General features: G+C 49.7%; 1 protein-coding gene across 2 annotated transcripts in view; it reads right to left on the reverse strand.

Annotated features, from left to right (window-relative positions):
* Window positions 1-353: 353 nt before the first annotated feature.
* EPAS1 (endothelial PAS domain protein 1) overlaps window positions 354-23,350 on the reverse strand; it is an 88,735-nt gene continuing 65,738 nt past the window's right edge. The window contains exons 7-16 of one of the 2 annotated variants that reach the window (XM_082427706.1): window positions 17,207-17,313; window positions 10,967-11,114; window positions 10,121-10,335; window positions 8,815-9,014; window positions 8,160-8,270; window positions 6,244-6,725; window positions 5,187-5,313; window positions 4,855-4,972; window positions 4,440-4,613; window positions 354-2,646 (exon numbers count right to left, since the gene is read on the reverse strand). In XM_082427706.1, the coding sequence (XP_082283832.1) occupies window positions 2,495-2,646; window positions 4,440-4,613; window positions 4,855-4,972; window positions 5,187-5,313; window positions 6,244-6,725; window positions 8,160-8,270; window positions 8,815-9,014; window positions 10,121-10,335; window positions 10,967-11,114; window positions 17,207-17,313 (1,834 nt within the window). In that variant the 3' untranslated portion in view covers window positions 354-2,494. Of the gene's footprint in view, window positions 2,647-4,439; window positions 4,614-4,854; window positions 4,973-5,186; window positions 5,314-5,368; window positions 5,950-6,243; window positions 6,726-8,159; window positions 8,271-8,814; window positions 9,015-10,120; window positions 10,336-10,966; window positions 11,115-17,206; window positions 17,314-23,350 lie in introns of those variants that run through there. The other variant, XM_082427707.1, reaches the window with a different exon arrangement.

Genomic DNA, 23,350 nt, shown 5'->3' on the forward strand with positions numbered 1-23,350 from the left:
AGCCTTCATCCCAAAGTGCGGCGTGTGAATACACGTAGGCAGCACACTTTTCAGACTGCTTCCTATAATTTTCTGAAGACAGGAACCCTGACTTCTTTCCTCGGGTCCCTCACAGAACATAGAAAAAGGGGCCCGCAGAAATTATGGACTATGCAGCATGGCTTCCTGGTCTTAGTTGCCGAGTTTTAACATTAGCTTTTTCTTCCTTCATCCTATCAGCTGGCCTCAGTCGTCTCACAAAGATCAGTGCCCATGTTCGTTTTCTGTAAACTGTAAACTGTTTAATAAATACCTCACTTTACATCAGTGTAGCCCGTGATAAACCCACAGGAAACAAGAGCCACCAGCAGTGGTAGGATCAGAATACTTTAATAAGATAGCAGTGTCAAAATACATTTCCTTATAAAGTTAAGCTCCCGTATAGTAATAATGTTGTCAGTAGGAATTTGACATTTATAATAATGTTCACGAAATCATTATGTTGATAGATAAAGTTAATATGAAGTTTGGAATATTTTTCAGAGTGTTTTAGTAAAACTGCAAGGGTAAAATGCCCTTCATGCTGAGGCAAACACACAGAGAAAATCAAACAAACACCAGCACTTACATGTCAGTAACCCTTCAAGTTCTGCCGCCTGCCGTACGTGAGGCAGGGCTGTGGTGCTAAAGTATCATTTTTGGCAACACAGTGACTAGGTAATTTTTCTTTTGAAATTTAAATTTTATTTTGTTTTGGGCAGTAAGTCCATCCAGCCTTACCAAATTCTTGGCTTGCAGTGTTTTGCTTTGTGTGTTTCTAGAAACTTCTTCATTGTACCCATGACGGAACAGTTTCACGTGATTGCTATTTCGAAAACAAATGGCATCGTCCCTCTTACCTGGTGAGTTACAAGACGCTCTGAGAACACGGTTTTCAGTGCTTCCTGCCTATACACGTCACTTCTGGGGACAGACAGACCTCAAGCAGGGCCAGGGGCTGTCCCTGGAGGTCTGCCTGCTACACCGTGGCCATGTAGGGCGATCTGATGGCGTGGCTGAGGAAGGGGCATGAGGAAGCGGCTGGTCAGGACCAGGAGCCCCCTTTGTGCATTCCCTCAGTCCAGCTCCACGGGCTCCAAGGTGGTGAGCTGGGAGGATGCGGACTGGGTCCCTCTACCATTTCCAAATCCTCACTTTCTTTCATGAATTCCCATCTAAACCATCTCATGGTAGTTCTGGAAATATCCAAATGTGCCCCATGAAAGACCATTAGAGTCACGTAGCTCAGTGCACTTGAAGGGCTGGCAATGAAACCTGAAGAAGAGTTTAAAGAGCTTCCCCTCCCTTAGATTTGTCCCTGCCCCCCACCCCTGACGTGCTGTCAGACCCTCTTGGCAGTAATAATAATAATACATACATACATAATACATACAGAAAATGAGGAGAAGACAGCTTGCAATGCTCCCACATAATGATTCCACTTTCTGGACTGTGTGTCACGCCTACGGCATGTCCCGAAAGCAAAAAGGCAACAGAGAGGGAGACCTTGAGCAGGGTTAGTACAGGCCCGTGGAGTTCTGTACAATTCTGCAGTGTCAGCAACACCAGGAAAAAGAAGATTAACAGCTTAAAAAAGATCTTAAAGTGATTTTGTAAGCAGGATTCCATTTCCGTTTCTAAGTTTTTAGCTATTATAAAGTACCCATATATATGATAAACACTTAACCCAGATATAAATTTTCTTTTTAAAAAACTCAGTTATGTTTTTGAATAATAATTTAAAAAACTCCACCAAATGCAGGGGAAAAACACCAGTTTAGGAAAAGCCATACTGTGCAACTTTCACAGATAACCACATACAATGGAGTTCACCCTTCACATTTCTTTTTTTTTTTTTCCCCCAAAAAGTTGTATCAAAATTAGAGCAAAGAGTTGGCTTTAAAAAAAAAAAAAAAAAAAGACGACTGAAATTTACAATACAGTGATTAGTTTTACAAAAGAAAGGAGGAGGGCTGAGAGATAGAGGCCACAAATCAAGCTTAGAAAGCAAAATTATTTTGTTTCTCTTTGGCAACAACAACAAAATCCTTTTAGTTAAATGAAGCCAAAGCTTTCCCTAAAGGAGAACAGACATACACCAAACTTGTTAGTATGAATATTATTTGTGTCTGTGTGTGTGTGTGTGTGTGTGTGAGAGAGACAGAGAGACCCGTGAATAATATAAATTAGAAGTAACTGAAGTTGGGGAAAGAACAATCTTATAAAATTTAAGAACATTTCCATTGACAGAGCAAAACATAGCAGGTAAAACAATTGTATTTCAAAAATATGAATAATAAAGTGAGCATCTTCAGAAAAAGGCCACTACTTGGTGACCTGGGCAAGTTTGCCAGGTAAGTATATCTTGTAAAAAGTGTGTTGGTGTTAGAAATATCTAGTTGCAAAAAAACAGACGGAGACCGTGAAGCTGGTGGGACGGCATGGGAAGGGGTGCCTGTCAGTGGGTGGCCCTGGCTCAGGTGGCCTGGTCCAGGGCTCTGAGGAGGTCCCCTCCTTGGAGGAGCGTGGAGCTTCCTGGGACAGGAACGTTCACCTCACAGTCATATCTGGTCAATTCCGGCAGCAGGTAGGGCTCAAACGAGGGTCCGAGCAGCCGGCTTGTCATGCCTGAAAGAAGAGTTAGTGCCCTTATTTTCAAAACCCTAAATCAAACATTTGGAAAAGGGTGGCCTATTCCATAAGAGGCCAGCATGGATGAGACGTGTTCGGAGAGCAAGGGGCATTTCCAGCATTCGTGACTCGGGGGCAGAGGTGGGGCAGCCCTCATTTCACTTTCTTCAATGTTGTGTTTCCCTAGTGACCCAGCCCATGCAGAGAGCAGGGACCCAGCAGAAAGCATGTCGTCTCCATCCCATCAGGTGAGAGGGGCTGAGACCCCGGCGGGGGGAGAGTGCGCAGTGCAGACAGCAGGGAATGTTCAGGCGACAGGGAGGTTGGATGGAAGGAGCGCCCACGAAGGCTTCCTGGCCTGGGAGGTAGAGGCGTGAGCCAGCGCCTGGGCAAGGCTTGGGGTTGCCAACTGACCTGTGCCCACCGTGCACTGGCAGCCGGAAGAAAGGCCGAATGGAGAGGGAGCTCTGAACCAGCTGGTGCCTGCACGCGCTTGCACACACACATTTACATGCACTCATACCACACACACGTACACAAAATGTACACACATGCATATATACGTGTGTGCACACACACACACGGGTCCTTCAAGGGCCTGACTTCCAGTTTCAGGATCCCCACCCTTGGCAGCCCCTCTTTCTCTCCTGCTGAGGAGGAGGAGAAGGGGAGACTCCCAAAACCCCACTTTCCGGGAAGAGCAGGCCCAGGTTCCTGGAGGCGGCCCCACAAGCCCTTCCTCGGCCCCAGTAACGCGAGGTGCCCGCTCTCCCTTCCCCTGGCTTATCTGCAGCACCTCATCCCTGGCCCCCCTCCCAGCCCCCCTGCCTGCCTCCCCCACTCAACCTCGCTCCCTCGTGGACGGGGCGGGTCTCACGCCTCTCTGCAGCACCACAGTAGCAACGGATACTTGCTCACCGGCCCTTTCTAATCCCCCCTTCTTTTACTCACCCTAAGAAACGACCTGAGTTTAAAAAAGAATACTATTTTCCCCCTGAAAAGGATGAGTTTCCACTCAAGGAAACTCCTGGGTGCACAGCAGCAGGGATAATAATGCTGGCTCCCACTTAATGCAAACATATCCACGAACTCTACACTTTGCATGCAAGCCTCTTGTTTAAATGTGTGGCCTGCTCCATCCTCCAGCTGGTAACGAGCAGAATTTTTAGCCCAGGACTGTCTTGTGACTCTAAAACCTGGACTCGGAAGCAGCAGTTTGCCCCAAACCATATTGCTGAGGAAATTACTCTTTTTTAGGGCAGGGGTCCAGCATGTTTCACCCAAACTACAAGTTATGTTCATGTTTAAATAGCAACCTTTCCGTGACAACATCTACATTTCACAAGATGGTAACAGACTAAGGTGGCCAGTCCTCCCAGAAAGCAAGGTCCAGTAGGGTGACTCTTCCCAGACCAGCCTGGCCCCCCTCCCAGCAGCACGTCCTCAGCTCAGCTCCTGCCTGAGCTCAGAGTGATGCCCCCGGTAGGCGGTAATGTGAAGAACTGAGCAAAAGGGAGGCATAGGCTCGGGGGCTCTTAAGGTGGAAAAGCCCCGGCTGTCACCTGGTTAGTGGAGGTGTTCCTTCTCGAGCCCTGTGGACACGTGGCCTTCCAGCCCCTGCTGCAGTACTTGGGGGAAAAGAGGGCTCGCCCTTCTCAAGGCAGCTGCCTTTCATGAGCAAGTTCATCCTCGTGCTGAGCTGAGAGCCGCTGCCTTGTCCGTCCCCTGGCCCACACCCTCCCAAACACAGCAGGCCCTGGCACAGTGCCCCCATTCCTGAGCACACCCACCTGACACCTTGTGAGCCGCTGGTAGGCTGTAGTCCTGATACTGGGGGGTGTAACAATGCGGGGGGAACCCACTCTTGGCGGTCTCCCCGGGGCTCGCGGCAGATGGCAGCTGTGGCGGTGTTAAGTGTCTCAGGGGCCGGCTCCCGCCCCTCATGGGATTTCGGATGAACTCATCTGAAAGGCCAATGTCAGACAGTGAGGGGAGAGACCAAGACGCCCCCAACGTCCCTCTTCCTTCACACAAGGAGCCCAGAGATCTGTGACGGCGTCACCCGGGCCAGAGTGGAAAGGGGGAAGGTGGGGCGGAGACACGCTCCTGTCCTAGCAAGGCTCGGAGGGGCAGGTGGGGAGGGAGTGAGGAGCCAGGGTGGGCCCCGAGTCCCCAGCGCCCCAGAAGGCCCAGGCCTGTGCTCACCACTGGGGACGTTTGCGCTCGGCAGCTTGTCCGGCAGCAGAGGGCAGCTCCCGCTGCCCCTGAGACTCTTCATCCTTTTCCACATCAACTGTGAAGCGCTGCTGCCTGGCGGGTCCCCCTGTGGAAGTGCAGAGGTTGAGGGGAGAGGCCGGAGACCCAGGTCCTCAAACTGCGTCAGGCTGGGGCGGGCAGCGCTCACTCTGACAGGCCGCCCGGGAAGGCCCTCTGAGCCCTCTGCGCCAGCCTGGATCTCCCTCTGAGCCCTCCGCGCCAGCCTGGATCTCTGTGCTCGGCCCCAGCCCCCACCCGGCCTCCCCAGGGGCGGCGCTCACCCCACTCATGTCTTGGAAGGCTTGCTCCTCGTACTCCAGCTGTCGCTTCAGCTTCAGCTTGTTGGAGAGGGCGACCATGGCCGGGCTCATCACGTCTGGGCCCTGAGGCCCGAAGCCCTTTGCAGACCTGCCAAGCCCAGGAGATGGGCGTGAGGGAGTCTGGAGCCCCACACACCCAGGGCCCTCCCAGAACGAACACTCATGGCTGTGGCGGCTCTGAGACCCCAAGGGCAGAGTCCTGGAGGAGGGGCGGTGGGCCTGAGGCCCGGGCTCTCCTTCCTTCCTCAGTGCCCTCTACCTGGTGAGATGCTGAGGGTTCAGGGCACCTGCACCTCCCTCCACATGTGCCTGCCCGTACCCGGGCAGCCGCCTGGCCTGGCCTGGCTTGCGGCCGCCCAGCTCCGTGACAGCAGTCTTTGGGAGGGCTGCTGCTGCCCCGTCGCCCCTGCCCTGCCCGGACTGCTCCCCACCGAGAACCAGGGAGGGGGCTCTGTAGAAGGCAAGGGCCCCGAGGAAGCCTAATCCATGGGCCCTGGGAGCTTGAGGTGAGCTCCCAGTGGGTGGAAGGGACTTGTGGCGGGGGGAGACTGGAAGCAGCTGGGGGAAGGCAGGATGGGGAGGGTGTGCTGGACCCCGGCAGCCGACGGCAGGGGGAAGGCACGGGCATCTTTTCGCTTTTTCTCAACCAGGCTTCCACGGCCGAGCCAAGGACCCGTCCCTCCGTGGCGTGCGTATGGGGACTGCGCGGCTCAGCTCACGAGCTCTGCATAAAACTGGTGCTCAGGGCCCTGGACAAGCTCCTTCTCTCCCTGGCCGCAGGCCCCTCGTGGTGTCCTCCAGCCCTGATAAGACGTGTCCCACTCGAGGCTTCACATTACCTAGGGGCGAGTCCCCTAAAGCCCAAGCTCTCAAAGTTCTGAGAAGGGCTGAGTGGAGTATCACACCCCTGTGGAGTGGGAATTGGTGATGGGGCGGGGGGGCCTTTCGGGGCACCTGTCTGTCCCCTCCCTGTACAGCACAGCCTTTGCTGAAGCAGCCAAGGGTCTCTGCCACTTACCTCTTCTTGAACATGGAGAGATGGGGTGCAGTGATGGGCCCCAGTGGCGAGGCCCCTAAGGACTCCACGTGCTGATCTTCACCGGGCCACTTCGTGGGCCCCAAGTGTAATGGCGGATCAGGGGGCCACTGTGTGTTGGATCTGCCCCCCATGGAGGAGAGAGGGGTGCAGGTCTGGCCACAGCACTGCGGCAGGGACACCTTGCTCCCGCCGTCAAAGAAGATGAAGGACACAGGCCGCTGCTCGGGCTCTATCTTCTTGCTTTCCAGCTGATACTTGTCCAGGAGGAAGGGGCTGTGAGAGGCCATCGGGGCCAGTGGCTGGAAGATGTTCGACATGGTACTGAAGGAGTGCTGGGGGGTGGACTGGGGTGTCTCCGGCACGAGGCTCTCCTCAGGGCAGATGGGACTGAGCTGGAAGTCCTCCCCGTCCATGGGGATGTAGGGCGCCAGGGTCTCCAGGTCCAGCTCATTGAAGTCCGTCTGAGGAGACACAGACCACAGGCCAAGCAGCTCAGCAGCTGGCGCTGCCTCAGGGATACTGTTCCATCTTAGCCCCTCGTCCTCACCACCCCACCCCTGCCAGAGGCATTCCTCCCGCACGGCCTGACAGTGCTAAGGCCTTCAGGGCCCAGGAGAAGAAAACTCAGATGTGTCCGCTGAGTGTGCAAGGTCTCCCGGCAGGCGCCGGCAGCTTCCCGTGCATTTTCTCCCTTGGTCAGCCTGTGCCACAAATCCCCAGTCATATGAGTCTCCACTCAGGCATCCTTCCATGCACCCCCTGGTGTCACCACCCCCATCCAGCCCAAAATGCTCTCCTGTCTCCCAGTCCGAACTCCGCCTTCACTCCCACACGCTGGGCAGGCACCACCTCTTCCACGAAGCCATCCCTGCCCACTCCGGTGAGCACGATGGCTCCCAGGGGGCCAAGGGCAGCTTTGTCTTCATCACCTCACGTGCCCAGGGTGTATCGGTGGACTGCTCATAGGGTAACCATGGCCCAGTGCTACCCGTGGGACCTTCATTCTGATCAACAAGGACTCAGACATGGACCCTCAGGTTCCCACTACCATGATGGGCACCGTAGGGAATTCTCACAGGCAGATGCAGAAAAACAAATGTTTCAGCCCTCACTGGGAGGATGCAACTGATTACAACCACCTGAAATGGTTAAAGAGCAGAAGCAGCCAGTGATAACCAAATACTAAGTAATAAATCTTACAGGAGTTCAGAGAAGAACGTGCAGGATAGAAATAGGGAAAGTTTTGCAGAACAAAGATACAAACTGACGAGGCAAGGCAGAAATCTGGATGAATAACCCAGACTAAGACAAATGGGGATGAATGATTTTCCTCTGGGTTTTGTGACCCACACCCTAGCCTGTTTGTTTACACAGGTTTTACCAGACGTTTGGCCTTATGTAATATGTTTCTGAAAAGTTACGTGTAAACAAAAATTTGTCAGATGTCATTTTAAAATGCATTTAAAATAAGTTATTTCAAAGAATCCTAAAATGGAAATGCCTGTAAAGGGAATAATTGTTCCCTATGCTTATAAAAGTCGTATACATCTGGGTATGCTTTTTAAATGCAGCATAAACCTTCAAGAAAGGTTCAGTTGTAGTTTTCGTTTTCATGAGCATTAATATCCAAGTTAGTAGGACATAAATATATCGAGAGTTAAAAGTAGAAGAGCTGGATTTGACATGCGTAAAGCAGAGGGCAGAAGTGGGAGAAGCAGATGACCACAGGCTCTGTTTCCCTGCACCCTCACTCAGTTAAGGGACTGTGGCCTTGGCTAAGCATTCCCACTAGTCTTTGCAACAAAGGGCTGAGGCTGCAAGAAGAGACTTCAGCCTTCACCACCAGCAGCTGGTAGGCCTGGCCCACCACTCCAATCTTCCCCACGGCCACCTACCTGGGTGCTGCACGGGTCTTTCGCCTCTGTATCCATGGCAAAGAGCTTTTCGATTGCTTCAATCTTCAGATCATCATCCAGAGATGTGTAATAGTCTCCAGGGCTGCTGGGCTGGGGGCCAGGAAGGAAGGCAACCAAGTCAAGGCTACGGCACTGGTTTCTCCAGAAGTCCAAGGTGGAAGGAGAAATACATTTCTGGACCCACAGATTCAACTCTATTCCACGGAATAAGAATTCGTAAAGAAGCCACTCCCTACGAGCTGTGTGAACCTCTCTGAGTTCAGTCTCCTCGTCATAAAATGAGGCTGTCTTGAACAGCAGACAGGAGAGAGGCATGGCTGGCCGGGCTCTGCACACTGTGTGGCTCTGTGCCCCCAGCAGGATGGTTACTGCCCCGCATGGGGACTGAGCTCGGGGCTCACAGCTGTGTGCCACTCGGCCCCTGTCTTCAAGGACCTTATCACATAGATGGGGGGGGATGGGTACTGACAGCAGGCACACAGCTCTCATGCGTGGCAAGTAAGTGTCACAGCCCCCCTAGGGGGCTCCGGTATAACCTGGGTAGGAGGAGGGCAGGACTTGGGTCTGGCCTGTCCACTCGGCCATCCGGCAGCAGCCCACCCTCTCCATGGCCTCAACCCCAGGGGGCGCTCACCGTGGAGCAGCTGCTGCTTCTGCTGCTGCTGGCGGCGCTGGGGGTGGTGCTCCCCGGGGCGGCTGCCTGGGGCACGGTGAAGGCGGGCAGGCTCCCGGCCTCAGTGTGGGCGCCGTGGCTCCTCGGCTCTCCGGCCCACTGCTGGCCTGGGGGCAGGATGGCCTTGCCATAGGCTGAGGACTCCTCAAAGTTCTGGCTCGCTGTGGAGACAAGGGCCTGGCTTGGTCAGCGTCAGCACCCGCGCCCGCACCCGCACCCGCACCCGCGGGGCTCGCCGCAGGGCAGAGGAAGCAACAAGGGCGCACCAGTGATCCGAAAAGGGCCTGCGGCGTGCCTGGGGCTAGGCGCCCCGTGTGCTGAGGCTTCGCTGGGACAAAGGGGCCTTCAACTGGGGCTGTGGTTCAATGTACAGACTCCCTTCAATGGGAACACCCTCCTGGAGCCTTTAATTTTCAGAGACTAAATGTATGAGGAGCCACTCTTCCCTGAAGGGCAATCCAGAACGTAGAGGAGGGGGTTAGGAAAACTGGGCAGTTTGCCTCATGACTGCCACAGAACTGGGAAGCCGCGTGACTCCTTGTCCCAGGGCTGCTCTCTGTGATTCTCTGGGATCACTGTTCCCCTGTGGCCTCTCACGAACACCACATCTAACGGGGCTGAGCCAGTCCAGAGCAAGCACAGGGAGGTGGAGCTGTTCCTTGAGCGGCCACAGCAAGGCTGGGGGGTGACCGTGGGTTGCAACATGGGGAAAAAGGGGCTTCCCGCGTTCAGAGCACGGGGCAAGAGCTGAAAACTCCGCTGGGGCCACCAGGACTCGCATCCCCGTGGGACAGGCAAATGTTTAAAGAGTGCATTCGAGGGCTTACTCCTGGGCCTGAATCTTTTCTCCATCCACGTTTCTGGAAGGATTTCTCCCAACATGATTTCAACCTAGCAGGCCTCTGCCTAAACAAGCAATCTGTCCTTCAAGGCGCAGGTGGAGATCTGCCCACCCTGTGGAAAGATGCCCATGGCCTCGGAGCAGATCCCTTGCTGCCCCACTCTCTCGTCTCAGGCTCCCCCTCCCCACGGTGGAGGATCGACCAGAACACCCCACCCCCGCCCCTGCTCAGCGCTTCACGAGGTCAGAAATAGAATGGTCTTATGCTGCGGTGAGTGCACGTGCCCAGCATGGGGTCTGGCCACCAACGGATGATCAGCAAGACTCGGGGAAGGCACATGGCAGCTCTGCCTAAGATAAAGCTGTGGCCAGGGAGGCCACCCCAAGAGGGTTCGACAGGCCCTGGCTCAGCTAAGAAGCACCCACCGAAATCCAGAGAAATGATGGCATCTCCTGCCGTGGGTGCGAGTTGGGCCAGCTCCTCAGGCTCCTCCTTCAGCTTGGTGAACAGGAAGTTGCTCTTCTCAGACACAGCCACCTTGCCACTGTTGTCAAAGATGCTGTTCATGGTCATCAGGTGCGGCTTGAACGGGGACTCCGTCTGGTCCATGGAGAACACCACGTCGTTCTTCTCAATCTCACTGGTGGGACAAGAGCGAGCTTCAGACCGTCCACATTTTCCAGCAAAACCCTTTTACTCTCCAGACACATGGAAGTCCTGATAGCTAAGCCTCTCAGACAAAAACATGGGTATGGACGGTGTGTTGGCATTCCGTAAAGAACCGTGCAATGGAAGTTTGGAGTCGTGGAGCTAGCGACGCGGGGAGCACCTGCTGAGTATGTATCTGTCTTGGATGCTGTGTTAATATCGTACGTGGGCTGCGTGGTATGCATGAGACTTGAAGGCTTTTGCTTTTGTTTCACCCCAGCAACGACTTTCTCTAGCTTTCTTCCCAGGTGCTACCGAGCAAAGGTGTTACATCTTCTCCCAAAAAGTAACCGTGGTTCTCTTCCCTTGGTTCCCATTCAGAAAGCACTTAAGTGACGGCTGTGTTCTAGCTGCCTCCCCACGTGGGTCAGAGGCATGACAGATGACAAAGGGGGAAGGGGCAGAAAAAGCCTGTAAAGGGGAAATCCCAGTGGTCCACTGTTCCCAGGACGCCCACTGCAAAAGAGCTCGCCCATGTGGTGCCGGGTTCTGAAAGGCTGTGTCCTCAGTCTCAGGAACACCCTGCACCCCAGCCTGTGGCCCCCTGGCCCTCACACACTCACCTCAGGACGTAGTTCACACACATGATGCACTGGGGCTGCAGGTTGCGAGGGTTGTAGATGACCGTCCCCTGCGTCTCCAGCCACACGTAGCCCCCATGCTTCGCAAGCATCCGGTACTGGCCACTCACCACCTGACCCTTGGTGCACACTAGGGGAGGAGAAATGGAGCCTGAGGTCAGGAGGCGGGGGAGGGAGACCCCGTGGGGAGGGCAGCGTGCAGGGGAAAGATGGGGGAGAATGAGCTGGACGGGAGCTTAGAGCATCTCGCCCAACTCTTCATGCTAAACATGAGGAAAGTAACCAGAGAGGTTAACTGACTTCCCTAGGCTGGCTGTGAGGGAGTGGCCATCGCCAAGCCCTTGACAAGTTGGCTCACCCCTGGCTCAGCTGGGAGCAGAAACCAGGAGCAGCACCTGCCCTTCCTTTCCCCCCAAGGTCAATGAGAGGAAGCCTCTCCATGGGGGTGCCCTCTGGATCCAAACGGGCACGCAGGGAACAGGCGAGCCTCCTCTGCCTCACACTACAGGCGGCAGGGTACTTCCAAGCAGCGTGGAGAACGCCTGTCCTCGGGCAGCCACTGGTAGCAGACCCACCATCAGTACTCTGCTTGTGAATAAAAGCAGTTTAAAGAAACCCCCAGATATCCTCGATTGTTCCAGGTCATCCGTCAGACCTGCCGCCTTTCGGGCCACAGCAAGTTTGTGACCCACAGCAAAGGCAGCAGCAAGCCCCCCGCCAGCCTCTACACACAGCCTCGTCAAAGCCCTGGTGAGTCCTGCCAGCTGCCCAGCTAGGCTGCCTGCGTATGACTTCTTTCCTCTTCCAGAATGTTCTAAATGTTCATTTAACATTTGCTTTACTCTATAAAAACATCGGGGAAAGGGCCCTGCATCCCAGATTGTCCTCTTCCCCAGTCCAGAATGCTCTATCTGCTCCCATTAAAAAAAGAATCAAGTCCCTTTAAATGAAAGTTTACTAATGTTAGGATTTCTGATAGCTTTCTGAACTGCCCATTTACTTTCTTTCTTGGGAATTCATTCTTCTGAATCCCAGTCTCAGAAACCCCCAAATCACAGAGAAAGAAGCATGCTGGCAGGATTAGGAAATCTTGGTTTCGGTTTTCCTCATCTGCAAAATGGGGTATTGATGATAATAACAGTAATGATAATAATTATTAGTACGCAGTGTCCCATAGCTGTTTGTACTGAGGACCAAATCTGCCTGCCTGGTTTATCAGGTACAAAAATGTGGCTGAACGTCACTGACAAATGCTGTATAGGAAAAGCCCCTCTGCTCCAAAGTTACTAACATGTACAGTGCCCAGGCCCTGTCACGTCTACAGGACACATCTGTAGATAATGTCACAAGGGGCCCTGTGGGAGAACATGCAGACTCTCTGCAAACGTCGCGAAGCTCCCCACTTTTCCGTGTAGGCTCGGGAATCACTCCCCATTCACCACACTGTGTGGTTGAGGAATGTAGCTCGGTTCGTACTAACCATGCTTGTAATCCTTCACATTTATGTTTTTCTTGGCACATTTCCCCCTGTTCAGAAATTAACAATCCCCTCCAAGCTACAGGAAGCACTGGAACCGTGCTACACATAACTTACATGTGTATCGTGCTTTGCAGGGTTCAAAACCATCTCGTAAGATAAATTCATTTCTGCAAAGGAACTGGAATGGTGCCTGGCACATAAAGCATCCACGGGATTAGTGTCAGCATCACCTCGTTCACGGTACAGTGACACCACGAGGTATCTATTATTATTCCTGTTTTCCATCTGAAGAAACTGAGGCTTAGACTGATTTGCTGAAAGGCCCCCTCAGTGGAAACAGTAGACAGGCTTATAGTCCAAATTAAAGGGTCCTAAGTTTTTTTGGTTTTGTTTGCATTTAAAAAAAATCAACTTTGGTGAGGTTTAATTTACCTTCACTAAAAAATGCACCCATTTTAAGCACAGATCAATGAGTTTTGCCGACTGTATAGACCCTTGCAACAGTCACCACAATCAAAGGTATAGAACTTTCCATCATCCAACCTCCCAAATATCTTATACCTCTTGACAGTCAATCCCCATTGCCACCCCTGGTCCCAGGCAGCCACTGATCTGTTTTCTGTCGCTATACATAGAAATGATCTTCTCTCCATTCACATGTAAGTGGGATCATACAAGAGCTCTTTCGTGTCTGCTTTCTTTTCACCCAGCATGTTTCCCAGAGCCCTCATGTTGTTGTAGGTATTCCTGGTTTGCTTTTCATTGCTAAGTAATATTCCACTGCATGGAGATACCATAACTAATTTATCCATTCACCTGTCAATGGATGTTTGTATTGTTTTCAGTTTTTGGTTATAATGAATAAAGGTGCTATAAACATTTGTGTACAAATCTTTGTATGGACATACAGTGCGAGTGCAGCTAGGGGTGCAATGGCTGGGTCATAGGGTAAGTACATGTTTCCTTTATAAGATACGGCCAAGTTATTTTCCAAAGTGGTCATATCGTCATTGTCTAATCTTTTTAATAAAATCCTGTGCTGTAGGGAAGACAGATACCATCTTTTTTTAACATGAGGGAACTAAGGCCAGAGGGATTGTGACCTGCTTTACATCACACAGGACAACAGTCTGGGTTACTCGACAGCCTGTGGCCCGCAGTACAGTGCCCTCCTACTACATGCCCCCGGGCGACACTTCAATAGGAAGACTGAATTGGTGGTTGCTGCTGTCCTAAACCATCATGGACCCTTTGGCCAAAGAAATAACTCTGTCCTCCCTCATCTCCCTTTATCTACCCCATTGAGGCTCCCGTGCCCGAGAGACATGATTCTTGCACAATTTCAAGTGCCTGGAGTTAACTTATTCATTAACTTATTAACTTATTCTTAATGCAGACAAGATTCAGGGATCTTATTCTTTTTGATTAAACAGTGCAGTGAGCAAAGGTTTTTAACTGCATTTCTAGCGATTGCAGGCGAGGGCCTGCTCTGTCAGTAGAATATAATTACGCCAGCTTTCTAATCATCTGCTCATTAATGCCAGCCTTGGTGAGGGGCCTGCTACTTGGTAGATAGGCTTTTTATGGCCTTTAATCTTGTTTTCCTAAGAGCACATAATGTCCTCACACAACAAAGAGAAACCAACCCCCCTTCCCCCAAACCCTTACCTTCTGAGGGTAACAATGTATAAATTACTAATCCATTTGGAAATGATGGCTTTCAATTATTTAAATTTGGTTTGAGGTCTGAGCTTCCCCAGTAATTTCAACGGTAAACTTTCACAGGCTAAGACACACATACGTGCATAAATTCGGGATGCTGGTGTGTAAACCTGGATGAGCCTCAAGCCTGGGCCTCCAGTTATTCCACAGTATGAGTGTGGGTCTGTGGTGCAACTTTATCTGCATAAACCCAACAAGAAAGACAGAGTCAGAGGGACAAAGAGAGAGAGAGAGAGATTGAGAAAGACAGAAAAGGAGAGAGGGAAAGAGAAACAGAAATAGATGCTTCTGTTTAGCTGGCGTTAACCCAATTTCCACCCCATGCAGATCTCCCTTTGCTGGATTCAGGCTGGCTGAGTAGAGGCCTCTGAGCTCAGAACTGCTTTACTTGGCTCCATCAGGGGAAGAAGGGAACCTGTGATTTCCATTTGGTTTGTGAATTACCTTTAAGTGTGCCTAATGCTTAAAACCACAGATTCAATAAATCTGCACCATATTTCCCCTGGATTCAGCAGAAAACTAATATGACAATTTTTTACCCCAGCTCTTTTTTAAGGATCAAAGATTTTCTAAGAGAAGGGAAAAAAAAAATCCTTTTCATAGGCCTAGTGAGAAGCCATCATTTTTGTTCTCTTTGACAGTAGTTTCCTCTACTTTCCCACCCCAGAAGGTAAAGTACAATACTGTCCTGCAAGAATTTCCAGAAACTTTTGCTATTGTCCTCTACTTTGACTCACCCTTGGCTGAGAAGGAAGGCTAGGCTTTTCCCCAGTTTTACATCTAAAGGAGGGAAGCCCCAGAAAGCCAGGCACTGGGAATCAGTGGGTAAGCTGGGCCAGAGCCAGGTCCCTGAGTCCCAGTACCAGGATGACTTTGGGAGCTGAAACCGCCATGGACCAGAAAAGCATGGGGAATCCCAGAGTGGAGGCTGGAGCCACATCCTACAGTTTCAAAGCTGGGGCAGGCTAGAGCTGGGCCACATCCATGGGCACACAAAAGTACCTCCACCTCCCTCCCGCATCCCTGGGTCCCTGAATGGGGAAGCTGGATTGTTTGTTTTTTTGCTGGAGAACACAATGAGAAACTTCTTTGAGATATCATTAGGGGCCCTGTTGCAGTGTTGGATCAAACCCGAAAGCCATGAGGATGAAGCAAAGAAAACAATTAGAAAGAGATCTCATTCCTTAAGAGAATATTAACTGTGCTTCTATACAGCTTATGGCCTGCTGATCTGAACTTCAGCTGTCCTAACCTTGGGATAGATGGATGGATTTAGGAACAACGGACAAATAAATGCACTTCCATTTTCTTCATTGCCACTCCAAGGCCACAGCTAATCCTTGGAGTCCAAGACCAAAAGGGCCACTAGGAATCTTCTCAGACTTACCAATTTTAAATCCTTCTGTAGTCCTCTCAGCACCCCGATCTGCACTGGGGGCACTTATTTTGAAGCATTCTTTCCCAAATATGTTTTTTTTGCCCTTGGGTGTATCATTCATTTAGTGCCTGTACTGTACCAAACACTATGCTAGATACTGAGGCAGAAGGTATGAACCACCATGCTCCCACGGAGCCCACAGCCCTCCTTCTCCCGCAGAAATGAGATCCCTTAGGGCAGGGATCAATCCTATCAATTTCTGTTTCCCCCAGTAGGCCAGGTATAGGGTTATAGACCCATTGTCCTTGCATGTTGATGGGCTGTACGGATTCAAGAAAATTGTCTTCGATCACCTGCAAATGGGAAGCCTTAATTGGGAACATAGTCAACTGAAATGCACTAGAACTGCCCTGTCCAATATGGTAGCCACTAGCCAAGTGTGGCTACTTAAATTTAATTAAAACTAAATTTTAGGGCTTCCCTGGTGGTGCAGTGGTTAAGAATCTGCCTGCCAGTGTAAGGGACATGGGTTCGAGCCCTGGTCCGGGAAGATCCCACATGCCGTGGAGCAACTAAGCCCGTGTGCCACAACTACTGAGCTCTGCGCTCTAGAGCCCGTGAGCCACAACTACTGAGCCCACGTGCCACAACTACTGAAGCCCACGCATCTAGAGCCCGCGCTCTGCAACAAGAGAAACCACTGCAATGAGAAGCCCGTGCACCGCAACGAAGAGTAGCCCCTGCTCACTGCAACTAGAGAAAGCCTGCGCACAGCAACAAAGACCCAAAACAGCCAAAAATAAATAAATAAAATAAATTTATAAAAAAAAAAAAACAAAAAACCTAAGTTTTAAAAATTCAGTTCCTCAGTTGCACTAGACATATTTAATATACAGCATAGGTCACCTATGGACTACGCAGATGAAGAACATTTCCATTGTAGAAAGTTCTATTGGACAGCTCTGTTCTAGAATCCTTTCATAATTCAGGTTTTCTTTCAAGCTGCAAGGCACAATTTCCACACGCCATTACTGGGTTGCCTGGACAGCCTTCCCCAACTGAGTTCTCTTGATTCAGCAAGCAAGCTCTTGGAAAACCAGGGCCCACCTCAACACGTCTATTAGGTTGGTATCGTGCAACCTCTACCTCTGTTTAGACCAATGCTCCCCCATCCTTCAAGGTCCAACTCAAGTGCCCTGTCTTTTTTCCTGAACTCTCCCAGCCCTCTTCTTCGAATGGATGTACATGTTTTTATAGAGCATAACCCAAGTTGATTACATGCTGTCTTGTATTACACTCTACGGGGCTGTTCCATAAGGTTAAGCAGACTGTTAACTGCATAAGTGTGCTCAGTGAGGTGGTAAGTAGGGACTGAGATTCAGCCCACCTTCCACTCTCCAGGCTGTATGGCTTGGTGTGTTTGTGTGTCCCCTACCAAAAGTGCCCTTTTCCTAATTTGCATGAGCATGTCATACAGGATGGTGGCAGCCTTGGTTCTCTAACCATCCTGAGGGCATGAGTCTTGTCTGCCACACAAGATGATGGCTCTGTGAAGGAAGCGACTGGATCTTCTCCTTTCTCACCAGTCACACTCCACTCAAGGCCAGATTCCACAGACATATGGGGCACTCCTGGAACTTACAGTTCTGGTGACTTTTGGTCATGTTCTCTGAGTCCAGTGCATGGTAGAACTCGTAGGCTGAGCGGCCAAGCAGCTCTTCAGGGTGGTAACCAACCAGTTCTGTGATTCTAAATTTTTTTAAAAAGCAAGGGGGAAGAGAAAGACCATATGAATATGAGCAGGGGCTCAAGGACCTATATGTAGAAGGTAATTCAAATGCACACATTCAATGAAACACACTCCAAACATCCCGGTCGTACCATTCATCCAAGTGAAAAAAAAAAAAACAACAACAAACATGGTGGTCAACCTGCAACTATGGGTCTACCGAACCTCCACTCTTCCTGCCCTTCCTGGATTGTGTCTGGGGAGGAAGGAAAAGCACCTGTTCAGGGGCTCCCTACCTCCCACCCCCAAATAGACACATGTGCCTTGCTCCAGTGACCACTGGAAGGGGCTCTCATTGCCCCCCACCCAGAGTTTTTGCAGACAAGGGAGCAGAGATGCAGAGAGGGTAGACAATTTGCTTGATGTCTACACAAGTGTCCGGGGACAGAGCAAGAACGAAAACAGGAACATCCTGACTATTCCAGCTTATTCTAGTAGAGGGCGATATGAATGAAAAGTGAAAATTATGTGGTCCCAAGTTGGGAAAAGCATGGAGGCAGCCTTTGCGTGTGTGTTAACCACGGATTGAGGAGGGACCCAGGCAGGTAGAGCCCTGTCTGTGCTTAAACCTTCTCCCCTCGGGTCCTGCCTGGTGACCTCAGATACCTCCTAGACATCAGGTTTGCCTTCATGGGTTCTCCTACTTGTTCTTCCTATCTCAAGGAAAGGAGGGAGGGCAGGAGGTGCCGAGAGGAACAGATACAAAATCGTAGTCCTAGAAATGTGCCTCTTCGTTACACTCTGATAAATAGGCAGCTTCCGTGTAAGGTGTCTGCCTTAGATGGGAAGTGGGCAGAGAAAAAGCAAATGTGGAGAACCATGAATTATCACTTAACTCTCTGAGGACCCTCTGCTCTGTGCTGGAATCATTAAAATAAACAAAGCCATGCCCAAGAACCACCAGATTAACTGCTTTCCCACGTCATACCTAAACATTATTTCTCATCATCTTTGTTCTCTCACATTTTTTCTAACGGGCTCACTGTCTTGTTTACTTAGCCTATCATGAGCAAGAAGTGATGCTATATCCTCATCATTACAAGCTCTATTTTGGAATACATGACTCCGGGGGCACAGCCCTGTCACCTGTCCACGCTAGAGAGGAACAGTGTGGAGAGGAAAGCAGAAGCCGTGGCTCCTTGGTCTCCTGTCTCTACTCCTCTCTCCTGCTCCATACAGGTTTTGAACAGGTCAGACAAAATCATCCTAAAATATTATTTCCATTCTGTCACCCCTCTACGTAAGCATCTCCAGCTTACCTAGGACCAACCACATCCAGAGTAAATAAACTCCACCTAACTTCTAAGCCCCCAGAGTCTTGTCTCCATCTTCCAAGCAGTCTGATTTGCAGCTGATCGGCAGCATGGCGGGTCCCCCCTCCCCGGTAGACCCCTCTCCTCACAGTTCCCACCCCTGGCAAACCCATGCTTGCCACAGAGCCTTGAGGCCTTCTCTTCTCCGAGCCCTGACGATGACAGGGCCAGCTCGAGGTCTCGCCTTGTCCCTGGAGCTTTCTCCAGGTTCCCCTTCTCATCGAGTCCTAACAGGCAAACACAATGTCACGAGGAGTTATGTATGCTTCTCTCCACATCCTAGGCTGCCAACCCCTGAGCTCAGGGACCACATTCTCCTTTGGCCTCCGCTACAACGGGTGGTCAGTAAATGCTAGAGTAGCCGACCAATGGACTGATAGTCTTTGGGGGCCTAAGGTACAATCAGAGCCCTGTCTAGCCCAGCACTGCTAAGGAACCTGGGCACTAATGGTCCACTTTTCTTCCTAGAGCATGGTCACCTGTCTCAGTGCATGATGGTGCACACACACAGCCTTCAGCGCAGCCCTCATGATGTTCAATCCATCCTTTCTCCATTCCGTAAGGTGTGTCTGGTGTTGAAGTGGGCAGAGAAGAGGCAAATTCTCTGCCTAGGTGAGACTTGGGGGTTAAAGCCTTTGTCAAACAACGGGCAACACAACAGAGCTGAGAAGCTTAGGTCTCAGTTGATTTAGCCCAGCGGAGATTTCTCCAGCGAGATTCCAGCAGCTCACCTGCACCAGCCAGTTGGTCTCAGACCAGGAGGATCTGTCCCCTCACTTGGCCCTGAGCAGAGAGGTCTCTGAACTCATCAGCAACAGACATGTTCCTCGGCGGCCTACCTCCAGGGCTGGCATTCATGGCACCTTAGCCAAGGTGGAGATTCAGGGAGAACAAGGAGACGGCCGCACAGTGCTGGCCCTTCCTTTCCTACACCCATGTAGCTTTTCTGATGGGTCTCATGCCTTTCAGCCTTAGCCTGGGAATCAGATTTGCACCGGTGGGCTGTGCTGACAACGGGCTGGCCATTTACAGGCTCACCAATGTGCCAGATAAACTACTGTTCCTGAACTAGGTCTAGAGTTTCCTAGAGACCCTCAAAAATGAGGCTGTTCTGGGAAAGATCTGACTCTACTCCGTGAAGAGATTACACTTTCTTTCAAGATTAGAATCTTTTCAAATGCTCAAAGTAAATGTTTATTATAATCAGCCTCAAATAAAATATTTCTTAATCTAATTAATGTACCATCCATTCAGAGGCACACAATGGGCATGTTTTGGAAGTGGACAAACAAACCTCGATTTCAGAATTGCCAGCTCTCTTCCCAGTAGCAGCCTTCATTTATCTTGTCAACTAAAATAAATATTTAACGTCTCCTTCTTCATGCCTTTAAACAGATGACTATAAAAACTGGGAAATACACATACCCCAAACACAATTGAAGAACATTCGACTGGTCAGACTTCACAAAACCAGGAAACCCCAACTCAAAGCTAATGGTCGTTGCCCTCAATCTGTAGGCATGCTGACGCCAGCGGGGAGGCTAACGAACCCGGTTTGTTTATAGGGTTGGCCTCCACGGCACACAAGGGCCCTCCCTGCTCATTTCCCGCTGTCCCAGGGAAGCCTCCGGAGCTGGGCTGTGATAACACCATTTCATCTGCTCTCTTCACCAGGGGCAGGGGAACTATTTTTTTTTTTTCTTTCGTTCTTTCTAATTAAGGGGCCCTGACTCTCTGGAGAAAAAAAAATCAGTTTGGGGTCACCCATAAATTTCAAAAGTCAACTCAGTAGTGCTGTTCTCTTTGTAGAGCGGAAGAAAATAGAAAAGGACTTAATTCAGCAGACTTCAGAAATGAGAAGCACAGAGGTCCCTGTTTAATAATAAAGTAGGAAAAGAACCAGATCAAGGATGAGGTGAGGAGAGAAATGCAGACATTGACAGGCAGCCCCAGGAGGCAGAGGCAGAAGGAAGAAAGAAAAAAAGAAACTAGAGAATGGAGAGGAAAAAAAGGTGGTTAAAATCTGAAGTTAGTGTCGCCCCAAGTAAATATGTGGGTCAGACAGCTGGGCCCTGGATTTCAGAGTCTGGTCTGCCTCACAATGTAAAATGACAGTTACTGCTCGTCCATTGCTCTTTACCCTTAAAAATGTTGCGAGGCCCTTTTCAACATGGACTACCTGTGGATGAGCGCTAGGAAGAAATGGACTCTCCGGCTGGGCTGCAGTGTCAGTGCCGTGTGGCCTCCTAGGCAGAAGGAATGCAGCGCAGGCCTGAGGCGGCTCCACCACGCGCCCGCCCACGAGGGACGAGGCAGCAAGCTCCCTACTTCACACGCCAAGCCTGGAGTCAAACAAGGTCTGGCTGCAGTTTTTACCCCTGTTCCCTACGAGTACAGGATTCACTCAGTAAACTAATCGTGGACGGTTAAGAGAGCATTTAAACTATTTGAGAGGATAAAAGTTTTAAGTACTTCATAACCACCTATTTGTTTTCCAAAGAATGCATTTGCTAATAAAACCATCCTTCTATTAAGGTCTGCTTTCTTTCCTTCCTGCCTTCTGGCAATGCCCTCTCCTAGGCAACACTTGACTCACCTCATTTTGGTTTCTGTATGTGCTTTTAGCTTTGAAACTGCATTTCCCCAATAATACCCAAACTATTCACTAACACAGATTTCAATGACATTTGTTTTAATATATTTCTATCCAGATTTTCTTGGCTTTAAACAATACTTTTGCCTTGTGTTTTCCTCCAGTAGTACACGGTTAAGTGAATATCTATACAACCAGCTCCATAGTTAATGGATAATGAATTTCCATCCTATCAGTGTTATGTGTTACAGTTGGGGTGAACTTATTCATAGTATACATAGGAGGGTAGCCCTGGCTCAATCCTGGACTGACCCTGAGTGCCACCAAATGCTACAGCTGCCTTTCATTACCTTGAAACCCACAAGCAGGAAGGGGAAATTTGCCTTGAATTGTAGCAGGAGAGAAGCAGATCATGCAGAGGAATAATTTTTGAATTGTGAGGTCTATTACACTTTGAAATAAATTCCAAAGAGGACTTGTAGAGCTGCCTCTTCCAAGGAGTATTTCAAGCAGATTAGACAGGATGATATACAAGCACTTCTCATAAATCTGTTCAAACTTTCTTAGGGCTGATTTCAGAACATCGTCATTTGGAGAAGACACAGATGCACAAGGAGAGCATTTAAAGTTTCTTCTAACTCAGGGATTTAAAGAAACGCACTATACCGTCTTACATAAGATAGGTAAAGAAAGACTACTGTGTATGTCTGCAAAAATATTTAGAATACACTAAATACGAAACTAAAAATGACATGTAATATATCAGTCTGAAAGATCACTTTGAATTAAAGATGCCACTTATCCTCTAAAAAAAAGTAAAATAATTTGTTAAATGTATCTCAGTACACAATGAAAGTATATAATCTTTTACTATTAATTTGCCCGAAGTCAGTCTATTTTCTTCTCCGACTTTAATACTGTTGCTTTTCAGGTGTTTTGATGTGTTTTATAACTCATGACTCTATAATGTTATTGACAGCCTCTTTACAATCCTCAACTATCTCCTCACTTTTATCATTGTCACTACTACCAACTTCTTCGTATAAAAAGAATTCACCGCAGATTTGATCCACAGAATTTGAAATGCAGGCATCTTAACTTATCAAACTGTAACTCCTGATATTATTACACCCTACGCTGCCTTAACCCAATGACAAAACAGGGTTGCCCTCAAATTCTTTATCTGTAAAAATTACAGGACCCTCCTTGTTAATTTGAAAATTTTACTATTATGATAACTTTTCCCCCAGTGATACTTCTCTCATCCACATAATTTGCTTTTATAATTTATTTCTAACATACAGGAAGACTCATAAAACACACAAAATCACAGTGGGATTATATGCATTATAGATTTGCCCCACTCTCCTTGATGGTTTGGCTTCTTTCGCAGTTATTCTCTTTCTCCACTAGATGGCGCCTCCACGTGAATGTAAGAACGACCCCATTTTATTTTATTTTTTTTTTATTTTAATTTTAATTTATTTTTTGGCTGCATTGGGTCTTCGTTGCCGCATGCGGGCTTTCTCTAGTTGCGATGAGCAGGGGCTACTCTTTGTTGTGGTGCGTGGGCTTCTCATTGCGGTGGCTTCTCTTGTTGTGAAGCATGGGCTCTAGGCACCTGGGCTTCAGTAGTTGCCGCACGCGGGCTCAGTAGTTGCAGAACACGGGCCCTAGAGCACATGGGCTTCAGTAGTTGCGGTGCATGGGCTCAGTAGTTGCAGCGCACGGACTCAGTAGTTGTGGCTCGCAGGCTCTAGAGCACAGGCTCAGTAGTTGTGGCGCACGGGCTTGGTTGCTCTGCGGCATGTGGGATCTTCCCGGACCAGGGATCAAACCCGTGTCCCCTGCATTGGTAGGCCGATTCTTAACCACTGCACCACCAGGGAAGTCCCAGAACCACCCCCGTTTTAAAGTTAAACTACTTGAGAACAATTTTTGTCTTCCTTTTGGGGGAATGGTTCATTAAGTTGCTCATGTCTCAAACTCCAAACTCTTGGAGATCAGGAATCATCTCTTTTCTTCTTTGATATAATTAGTCTCTGGCACTGGGTTAGATATATAGCAGATGCTCAATAAATAACAGTTCAT

Source organism: Balaenoptera physalus (genome assembly GCF_965194825.1).
Source record: "Balaenoptera physalus genome assembly, chromosome: 15".
Taxonomy (NCBI): domain Eukaryota; kingdom Metazoa; phylum Chordata; class Mammalia; order Artiodactyla; family Balaenopteridae; genus Balaenoptera; species Balaenoptera physalus.